Raw genomic sequence first — 11210 nt, 5'->3', positions numbered from 1 at the left:
TCTTAGTGGATATCAGTTGGTATTTGCATTAAATCAAACGTATGAAAGTTATTCAAAATAAAACATTTCACTGATGCCAAATGTTCACATCTCACACTGTATTTGACTACTGTGTACATGTTGAAATATTTTCTAATCCACCAACTATGAACTCAAACTATATCTTAATTACTTCTCACTACACTTCAGCTTGAATTCCCAGGTTGTGCTGAGTCAACGGAGAGAGATGATTTAAACAGAGGAACCAACACTGTCAGGGTCAGAGGCACAGGGTGTTCACTGCTGCACCGGTGACTCAGGAACATGCATTTCAACGTTGCCTCTCTGAAGTGACACTTTATGATCGACACATGTTGACGTTACAAAGGTTGGGTATGAAACAAGATTTAAATGAATGAAATTGTGCCAGCTGATCTAGAGTGTAATGGATAATGTTTCTGTACTAACATTTTTTATACTTTCAGGATTGAATTACACAGTGCAACACAGAATCACTGTCTTTGCTCTCACTTTACTGTGTTACTTAGTAATTTGGATAGTAAATGTTGTTCTCATCATAACCATCATTGTGGACCGAAAACTTCACGAGCCTATGTATATCTTCCTCTGCAGCCTTTGTATTAATGGACTTTATGGGACAGCAGGCTTTTACCCAAAATTCCTCACTGATCTTCTGTCTCCCTCTCATGTCATCTCTTATGCTGGATGCCTCCTGCAGAGTTTTGTGATACACTCATCATCTGGAAGTGAGTTATCAATTCTGGCTGTTATGGCTTACGACAGATATGTGGCTATATGTCAACCACTAATGTATCACTCTGTTATGACTGCACAAAGAATATCTCTGCTAGTTGCCTTCTCTTGGCTGCTACCTCTTTTTTGCATGTTCAGTAACACAATGACAATTTTTCAGACAAAGTTATGTGGCTCACACATACCTAAACTTTACTGTTCGAATGCACTGATTGATAAATTGGCTTGCTCTACATCTGTAGTAAATGCCAGTATTGTATATTTCAACATTGCTATTTACTCTGTCCATTTTCTCTGTCTTATTTGGTCATATATGTATCTGGTCAAAACATGCCTAAGATCCAAAGAGAGCAGGAAGAAGTTTACGCAAACATGTGTGCCACATTTAGTCTCTCTGTTTAACTTTGGCTTTGCTGTGTTGTTTGATTTAATGTACACACGGTTTGGATTGGGAAGGTCATCACAGAGCCTTCAGAACTTCATGGCAATAGAGTTTCTTTTAATTCCTCCAATTATGAATCCTCTGATATATGGGTTAAAACTGACCAAAATTCGTAACAATTTTGTTTTCAAGAACAGAAAGAAAGTGTCTGACAGCATAGATCAATTGAGGTGAGAGAATTTTCTAATTCATTCAGAATATATTCATGTTGAATAGAAAAAGGAGACTATTATTATGACTATCCTGACACCCTGCAATCCATGGTCATATCTGGTTTTACTGTTACATGAACTGTGTCATGTACAGTCACACACACACACACACACACATTATCAGCTGCATAACCTTATCTAGACAGGTGTGTGCCTTTTCAAATCTTGTACAATTATATGAATTTACCACAGGTGGACTTCAGAAAAATTGCAGAAACATCTCAAAGACAATAAAAAAAGTGACACACCTGAGCTTAAGCGTCATAGCAAAGGGTCTAAATATACATGTCAATGTGATATTTCAGTTTTTCAGTAAGTGACATTTGGCATTCCTCAAGGCTCCACTCTCAGGCCTCGATCCAAATATGCTCCTATTGGCTCAAATAATGCAAAAACAACAAAATATATTATTGTATCTATGGGGACAACACACAGTAACACAAAGTTACAGTCGGTGCTCCTGTCAGTGTTGGAGCCTCCATTTGAGAGTTAGTAATTGTGTGTTACTTTTAAAACTCAGCTCGGAAAAGGGCGGAAATTTGAGTGTTCACCCAGGTATTGTGCTCACATCAATGAATGTAGCTGCATCACTAGCCCTGGTTTTTGGAAGTGATTCAAAAGAAACTCTATGTCAATATGGCATTAATATTGTCATGATCTGCCCCAGTGTGACTTTCTGAACTCCTTATTTCCCGTTTGAAATTTCTCACCTGTTGTGTTTATGGTTTATTTTACTTTCTGATCCAGTATATTTCCTGCCTTTTGTCAATGGCTGCAGTTGAAAAGTCTTTTTTCTTAGGAAGGTTCCAAACTCAGGGAAGTGTTTAGGAAAGGAGATTATTTTGACTTTTCAACCGCAGCCAGCCTCTGCTCGGCCCCAGTTAGTCGCACCTGTGTCTTGTCACCTGCTTTGTTGGTGGACTTTCATTCCTTGCTGCCACAGATTGGATTTTGTTTCTACATCAAAGTGAGACTTCTGTTTTTTTGTCTGTTGAATAAATCTTTGAACAGAGTGTGCATTTGGGTCCTAAAATCCTTAAACCTGTAATAAACACAGCAAAGAAACATAACACTGTAAAATCCCAAATGTCAGAGGAGATGTGCTGACACTGAGTAGAGAAGGTAACAGAAAGAGAAACAGAAAGTCAAGATCAATTATGTTGTTGTTATTGAAACTGTTTTCTCCAGCAGTGTCAATATGCCAAGCACTAATTCAACACTGATTCAACAGGGATGACTTTGTTTTGTAAAAGATATACCCTGACATATTTGTAAATGTAAATTTGGGGAGTTTTTAAACTTATTGCACTCATTCAGGTGAAAGATATTCTATGTATAATGTCAGTATGTTATGAAGTTCAGGATTCATCACATTGAGATGCCCTGATAGGAGCTGAGGTTGGCAATATTTAGCTCACTGTGAGGGAAACAAAGCAAAACAGCCCTAATAAAGACCATCTTGCCATATTCTGGGTTACACCAGACCCATGTTGACTTTACAGAGAAATTTGGCAGGTTCAGTACCTTCCTAATGGAGCTTGGTTATTATATTGTCTTTTAATATTGTCACTGTAGAGCAGGTAAAATCAGGTGGAACATTTTTCAATTTTCATTTGAATATGGTCATAGAACATGAGTATGTGAAAATGAAAATGCAAATTGGATTCTATCTGGATTCTATTTCATTTTTACTTAAATAACACATAGTGTGGGAAGCGGGGTCACATGACGAATAGGCTGAAGATCGACAGGACTGCAGGTGTGCTGACTGGGCAGCTCACACAGGTGCCTTGAGTTTTCTTTGTTCTGTGCCCTGAGCTCATATATGTTTGACCTTCAGTTGAGCTGGTTTCCTTCATTTCACCTTTATTCCTGAGTGTGTCGAGTGAGTATAGTTTATTTCAACATATTTCCTCAAGTCATGTTTATTTTGTTGTTAAGTAGTACATCTAATCTACTTGGTTTGTTCTCACATGATTATATGTTTAAGTGAGACTGTATTTATGTACCAATTTTGATTTTTAAATTGTTTGTTGCTTTATTCAAGATAATATTAATTAGAATTTGACCTGTATGTGCGCTTTCTTTCATTTGTAGAAATATAATCACTCACACCTGACTGACTGCAATCAAAACATTAAATGCATTGAAATGGAACCTGTTGACTGTTTCTCCTGCTTTGCTCATATTCATTAAGTCCAGTGTAATCCTAGAACTCATTCATTATCAGAGTCTAAGCAGCTTGTGAGGATTCAATTACCACATCGAACAAGTGCCATTCAAGTTTTGCTGAAGCAGGACTGAGGCCGTCTGGGATTTTGAACCCCTGACTCATTCATGACTGAAAATCATGGAATAGTCCTCTATAGGCTTCTATAATGACTTAAACATTTGCAATTTTACTGTTATTTTTCTGCACTAGATGCTGTGAGGATGATACATTTATAATCGTGGATTGTACATTTAAAGGAAAACCCAACACTTTAAGAATTAACATTTCTTTTTCCTGTGTCCCAGAACAGTTGGGTCAATATTTGTGAACATGCAGCTCTCTCCCCTAAAGTTAGAGATCAGAGGGAGAACCTTTAACAGTGAAGAGGCTCTGATGTTTTGAGGCCATAAAATGTTTGTGTAATTTCTTACAACAAAATGGGTTCTTCAAATCTTTAGCTTTATATCCAATTTAAAATCTGAATGAGACCTCTAGCTGCTGTAGAATAAGGGGTTAGTGAGGTAGCTCTGGTGGCTCATAGTAATTTCAGCAATATAACTACAGCAGCCTGACTTATAAAAGCAAGCCTTTGATGTTTTTAGACTATGACATTTGAGTAGGTTTTTCTGCCATATTAGTTATTTGTCCTCATTAGCCTTAATGTGGGGGATTCAACAATAAAAGCAAAGTTCCTGCCTTCCACATTTCATTTGTTACTTACAACATTTAATGGGTACTTTAATTGAATACACAAGTCAGTGCCGCTTGTATTGTATTGTATGTTATCCTGACCTGAGGATTCTCTGTGATTTTTAGCTTTAGCACAGATAATCCAGACTTAACTGTCCTTGGACACAGGAATAAGATGTGACATGAAACTCTTTATATTCAGTCAAACTTGCTTTCAAATGAATGAATTGTATAATTATGAATGTTGGGATTATTATTATTATTATTATTATTATTATTAGTGACTGGTGCACATTTGCAGTTGGTCTTTTACCTTAACTTACACTACACTTTATGGATTTTTATGCTCCAGCCTCTGAACTTTGAACATTCCTTCACTTCCAGATGGAAATTTGTAGATTTTAAAACAAGAGAAATGCAAAAAAATAAACATTAATTGCTATTCCATATACCGTATGTTGTCTGCCTCTTCACCTGTCCTTGTGGCCACTTTTACGTTTGGTGCACAAAGAGGAACTTTAAAGAACTGCAGACCACAAATATACTATAGAAACTAATAATGAGGATTCCCTCGTGGGAACGCCACTACGTTATTTTTCATTACGGCAACTACAGCTTCTTGAAAATGGAGGGTATTGAGGTTGTGAAGCAGTCCATCAGAGGAGGTGATGGTCTCAAATTAATTCAGAGAGACCTTTTGGATTTTTAAATTTGATGCTTTGGTGTATCCAGGTCTTAATGACCTTTCTCATGAACTGGCTTAACCCTTTTTTGTATTGTTTAAAAATGATTGGTATACTTTTATTTCTAATTTTATTGATCATAATTATGATGGTAATTGATCATCTTCACATCCTTCACTTCTTATAATATATAATAATATGGTGGTGAGATCTGTTTATGTAGGGAATCATGACGCCCCACTCTAGTTTACTTCTCTTTCCGACCACGCTCTGTGTAAGACCCTGTGCTGCTCAAAAGTGGTTGGCTTTTTGTTTTCCATCCTTTTTTCGTTTGCTTTATATTTTACTCTGATATGCCTTAACATAAAGGAATTTTAACTATATCCTTGGCTCCATGTGATTGTACCTGAAGTAACTGCAGTAAATAATGCTTGAATTAGAAGTCAAATATGAGACCCTAATATACTAATTGGCACTATTTTATAAAATCATAGTCTAATGAGAAATAAAGTGTCATATCAGATCCAAAGCACACTACAGTTCGACACTAGTCTACAAATTATGCTGTAATACATCTGATCAATACTTCCATCATGGACCTATGATAGTTTCATTAGATAACGCAGTCTATAATTATACTGTCATTATTTCAGGCATATATTATTTGGTCCTTATTTAACAGTTTCACTTTCTTAGTTTCATTTGTTGCTCAGAATTTTTTTTTTTTTAATCTAAAGTTATCAGGTCACATCTGGTTGCTCCTTCACCTGTCCATTGTAGTCTCATTTTTAAACATGGATCTGCGTGGAAAGGTGATTACACAAAATATAAACTGCTTTCATGGAGGAAAAAAAAAGTATTCGCATATTTACAAAACATTGTAGACAAACAATACACTAACTTTACAATGATGTTCGTCACACTGAAAGTTACCTTGACTCATCCAAAAGCATATTTCTCCTAATAGATTTGTCATGTGTGTTGATGGACATAACTGTGACATTACAGTCACAGGTTGCTTTAGATTGAAAACTGTTGAACCGACACAGATGAGTCAGTTAGCGTTAACAAGTTAACTTTCAGTCTGACAAACATCGATATAAAGCCAATATACTGTTGCTCTACAAGTACAATTCATTTTCAAGCTGTTATTTTTGTTAGGCCTTGGAGTGTTTTTTTTTTTTATTTAAAGGATTTGTATTTTGTGTATTCACCTTTTCACGCAGATCCATGGTTAAAACTTTAAGAGGAATCCTTAGAATTCTTCAAAACAATTTCATAGTCAAAAGAAGAGCTGCTTAAAATGTTTTTGTTTGCTCAAAAATGGAAATATAATTACATTATGTCTTTTCATAGGGATGCTAGGATCGACCTCTGGACAGTACTACACCTTATGGTGCCCCTCAACCAGCAAAAAATAAGTCATGCACATGGCTACCCCTTATAACTGTATGGGGTCAAATTAGGGTCAAAATGGTCTTGAACTTGCAAAGTGAAGTTCACAAATAATTCCAGTGTTTGTATTTATAAGTCAATGAAACCTGTAAAATAGATTTGCAGGAGTAATTGAAGTTTCTGCATGTGAAAAAATTGTTTGCTTGTGTAGAAGAGAATTGTATGTGAATCAAAACTGAGAAGAAATGAACAGAGTTAAGGTTAAACAAAGACTTGGTAAACTCATACAGACCTGAAAACTGCAAATGTCTGTACTCATGAGTTCCCACACGCTGTGTGACACTGGACTTAAAAGGATTAAAATTTGTACAGATAATTGTCTCACACAGGGAATGTTTTCTGCTCTGTATCTTAAACACCACTAATCATTTATTCAGTTTTGAGTCACGTCGTCTTTTTTTAACTCTCTTTGACACAACCACACCTTTATTCATACGCACGTACTTGAATTTCTCATGTAGATTTATTTTACAGCTTGAAAAAGGTTGATTTACAACTACAAACTTTGGAATTATTCGTAAACATTACTATTTTTATTTTTTTTATCTCAGTGTCCTTTTCAGTTTTACACTTGCTTACCGGATGAACAAACAGTTTTTATTCCCACGTGTCTCTTGTTTTTGTAGTTGAAGTTGTTACTAATATATGGTACAAAGGGCGGGCAGACTCTGGTAAGGTTGTGAGGACAGCACACTCTAACTCATTTACCCTTTTACCACTGATTCTGTGACAATGGAAAAATAGAATTTATTTTGGGTCTGACCATGGATAATGTTTCTATTGTAAGAATTTTCATTCTTTCAGGGTTAAATGAGACAATGAATTACAGACTTACGATTTTCTCACTCACTTTACTATATTATTGTTTGATTTTGGTTTTCAATATCTCTCTGGTCACTATCATAATCCAAGATGAAAACCTGCACGAACCTATGTACATCTTATTGTGCAGTTTTTGCATTAATGCACTTTATGGAACCCCAGGTTTCTACCCCAAATTCCTTTTAGATTTACTGTCATCTTCTCAAGAAATCTCATATGAAGGATGCCTTTTACAGGCATTCATCATGTACTCATCTGCTTGCTGTGAATTGTCCGTTCTAGCAGTTATGGCCTATGACAGGTATCTGGCTATATGTCGACCACTGCACTACCACTCTCTTATGTCTAAGAGGAGGCTTTCTCAGCTGGTATGTTTCTCCTGGCTAACACCTTTCTGTATTTTATCAATCAGTATTATACTAACATCCAGACTAAAGTTATGTGGTCGAAAAATTCAGAAACTCTTTTGTGTGAACTGGATAATTGTTAAACTTGCTTGCTCTGAAGCTGACACCTTTTCAAACAGTGTCTTTGCATATATGACAATTTTTATTTATGTGTTTCATGGCTTTTTCATTGTTTGGACTTATATGCATCTTACAAGAACTTGTGTGAGGTCCAAAGATGACAGGGTGAAGTTTATGCAAACATGTGTGCCCCATTTAATTTCTTTAATTACATTTCTTGTCGCTATAGTTTTTGATTTGATGTACATGCGATTTGGCTCCACAGATTTACCTCAAAGCCTTCAAAACTTCATCTCTATAGAATTTCTCCTTATTCCTCCACTTATGAATCCTCTAATATATGGATTTAAACTGACCAAGATACGGAACAGAATTCTGTATATAGTTCACGTTGGAAGAAAGTGACTTCCTCCATTGATTGAATAATTCTCTAATTTCATTTAATGTGACAAAGAAAAATAAACAGTTTTTGCTTTGAAACATATCATGATCTCTGGTTTAGGGTTTTCCTGAAAATGTGTGCAGAATGTCTACAGGCCTGATAAATACAGAGTTCAATATATGTCGATTAACAAAACATTTAATCTAATTTGATAAACATCAACCAACAATGTACAATGTTGAAAACAGATCTTTATAGTGAGCAACTTACTGGAACATGTGCAGATATTTGCCTTACATGGATCTGTTCAAAACAATCTTTTTTTTGTCACTTTAATAAAGGTTGGTAGCTTTAATCCAGTGTGTGCATAAATAAGTACAAACATACATATGCATTTAGATACTTGTGTATAACTAAATATTTTTCTGACCATCGTTTGGTGGGAGAAGTGTGCAGTACTGGGGAGGTGGGGACCCTTGAGAGGAGGCTGACCACCAGGTGCCGAGGCCCTAACTTCCTACCTGAACTGTTCCTACACCCTCATGTAGGGAGCTGATTCTTTGTGGGGTGTTTCTGTACCTTCATTAAATAAATAAATACATTTAATTACTTAATCAAGTAATTAATGAGTGATATAGCAGGATTTTGTAGATTTCCAGTTTTGAAAGATTATTTTCTTAGAGATAGTTAGAGAGATGAGTAATGGGTTGATGTGTTTTGATGGGAGGGGAACTTCTGTAATATCACCCAGCAAAATACATATTGGGCTTGATATAAATGTGTTTTATTCACAACAATACTATAGCACTCTACTGTTATTAAAAAAAGTAATGTTTTTCAACAGTTGGTGTGACTTCTACATTTTACATTATAATTAAAACTTAGCAGTTATGAGTGCAGTGTCTTATAAAGTTTGCTGCTAGGGATCTCTCAATCAAAACAATAACAAAAGACCTAGTTTGGTGATGAACAACTGATAAAATAACTTGTTGCAAAATAAGATAAATCAATATTAAAATATGTCGATGAATCATCTCTCTACTGAATGACTGTGTAATGCTGTTATTGTGCAAATGAAAAAATTGAAAAATCACATTGGCTTTTTGTTGAGGGAACAAGGGTGATGCTTCAGTCCACGCTTCAGACAGTTGAGTGCTGTATTTTAATGTCAGGGACTGAAAGAGATGTTGCCCCATAGCTTGGGGGTGGAGTGTCGCGGGGTATATCATAGCTTTTTTTACAAATTTTTTCTTAGGGTGTAGAGGACAGAGTTACTGTGTTTTCTCTTGAAAGAGAAAAATAACTTCTGTTGTAATAAACACTATATGAATGGTAATTTACTATATCAAAAAGGTGGATTTAATGTTGGGGTCAATGTCAAAATGAGTTATTTCAAAGCATTTGAACAAACAACTAATGGTGCCAGTTTTCTTCTGATAATCCTTTTCTCATAATTAATTATGTGATAAGTCAATAGTTTTATGAGAACTATGAGCAACTATGAATTTTACAGAATATATAATACTGATGTAACAATATTTAGACAGTTCACTCATAATTATGAGTGACTATTGCAAAACAATTTAGATACAGAATTTTATGGTAAGGGATCAAAAGTACATGGACAGTTTCATTGACTGGTTGTTTTACTTAGTTTTTTCAGAAGTGTTACTTGAGATTGAATTCCCAGTTGTGCTGTCTTAGTCAAAGCTGTTATTAATGGTTGGTGTGGAAGGAGAAGAGTCAGAAGAGACAGCACAGCGTGAGCTCTCAGCCTGTAACCTCTTACTGTTGGTTGAAACATTAGAGAATTATGATCAATCAAATGTAGAAATTTAAGATTTCATATCTTTAAAACTTTTCTCTCTGATCATGGATAATGTTTCTACTGTAAAAATTTTCACTCTCTCAGGGATAAATGAGACAATGAATTATAGATTTACTATTTTCTCACTCACTCTACTGTATTATTGTTTGATTTTGTTTTTCAATATCTCTCTGGTCACTATCATAATCCAAGATGAAAACCTGCATGAACCTATGTACATCTTATTGTGCAGTTTTTGCATTAATGGACTTTATGGAACCACAGGTTTCTACCCCAAATTCCTTTTAGATTTACTGTCATCTTCTCAAGAAATCTCATATGAAGGATGCCTTTTACAGGTATTCATCATGTACTCATCTGCTTGCTGTGAATTGTCCGTTCTAGCAGTTATGGCCTATGACAGGTATCTGGCTATATGTCGACCACTGCACTACCACTCTCTTATGTCTAAGAGGAGGCTTTCTCAGCTGGTATGTTTCTCCTGGCTAACACCGTTCTGTATTTTATCAATCAATGTTCTGCTAACATCCAGACTAAAGTTATGTGGTTCAAACTTGCAGAAGCTCTTTTGTGTGAACTGGATAATTGTTAAACTTGCTTGCTCTGAAGCTGACACCTTTTCAAACAGTGTAGTTGCATATGTGACAATTTTTATTTATGTGTTTCATGGCTTTTTCATTGTTTGGACTTATATGCATCTTACAAGAACTTGTGTGAGGTCCAAAGATGACAGGGTGAAGTTTATGCAAACATGTGTGCCCCATTTAATTTCTTTAATTACATTTCTTGTCGCAATACTTTTTGATGTGATGTACATGCGACTTGGCTCCACAGATTTACCTCAAAGCCTTCAAAATTTCATCTCTATAGAATTTCTCCTTATTCCTCCACTTATGAATCCTCTAATATATGGATTTAAACTGACCAAGATACGGAACAGAATTCTGTATATAGTTCATGTTGGAAGAAAGTGACTTCCTCCATTGATTGAATAATTCTCTAATTTCATTTAATGTGAGGAAGAAAAATAAACAGTTTTTGCTTTAAAACATATCATGATCTCTGGTTTAGGATTTTCCTGAAAATGTGTGCAGAATGTCTACAGGCCTGATAAATACAGAGTTCAATATATGTCGATTAACAAAACATTTAATCTAATTTGATAAACATCAACCAACAATGTACAATGTTGAAAACAGATCTTTATAGTGAGCAACTTACTGGAACGTGTGCAGATATTTGCCTTACATGGATCTGTTCAAAA

The 11210-nt window shown here is 35.4% G+C and overlaps 3 protein-coding genes across 3 annotated transcripts; all 3 read left to right on the top strand.

Annotated features, from left to right (window-relative positions):
- The first annotated feature begins 184 nt into the window (after window positions 1–184).
- On the top strand, window positions 185–1599 carry LOC139619000 (olfactory receptor 4B13-like). The gene has a single exon (XM_071474921.1). The coding sequence runs from the start codon at window positions 425–427 to the stop codon at window positions 1367–1369; it is 945 nt and encodes a 314-aa protein (XP_071331022.1). The 5' UTR covers window positions 185–424; the 3' UTR covers window positions 1370–1599.
- Window positions 1600–6074: 4475 nt separating this feature from the next.
- On the top strand, window positions 6075–8377 carry LOC139633739 (olfactory receptor 6B2-like). The gene has a single exon (XM_071499665.1). It carries the CDS (start codon window positions 7212–7214, stop codon window positions 8139–8141), a length of 930 nt encoding a protein of 309 aa, XP_071355766.1. The 5' UTR covers window positions 6075–7211; the 3' UTR covers window positions 8142–8377.
- Window positions 8378–8381: 4 nt separating this feature from the next.
- On the top strand, window positions 8382–10973 carry LOC139633608 (olfactory receptor 6B2-like). The gene has a single exon (XM_071499416.1). The coding sequence runs from the start codon at window positions 9991–9993 to the stop codon at window positions 10918–10920; it is 930 nt and encodes a 309-aa protein (XP_071355517.1). The 5' UTR covers window positions 8382–9990; the 3' UTR covers window positions 10921–10973.
- Window positions 10974–11210: the final 237 nt, after the last annotated feature.

The sequence above is a fragment of the Trachinotus anak genome, unplaced genomic scaffold (assembly GCF_046630095.1).
Source record: "Trachinotus anak isolate AG129_WGS33_773 ecotype Australia unplaced genomic scaffold, CSIRO_AGI_Tana_v1 ptg000001l, whole genome shotgun sequence".
Classification (NCBI taxonomy): domain Eukaryota; kingdom Metazoa; phylum Chordata; class Actinopteri; order Carangiformes; family Carangidae; genus Trachinotus; species Trachinotus anak.
This window is presented reverse-complemented; position numbering and strand designations above follow the sequence as displayed.

What these genes read in the sequence shown, in the direction of transcription:
- LOC139619000 (XM_071474921.1), top strand. Translation starts at nt 425, where the DNA reads ATGGATAATGTTTCTGTACTAACATTTTTTATACTTTCAGGATTGAAT.
- LOC139633739 (XM_071499665.1), top strand. Translation starts at nt 7,212, where the DNA reads ATGGATAATGTTTCTATTGTAAGAATTTTCATTCTTTCAGGGTTAAAT.
- LOC139633608 (XM_071499416.1), top strand. Translation starts at nt 9,991, where the DNA reads ATGGATAATGTTTCTACTGTAAAAATTTTCACTCTCTCAGGGATAAAT.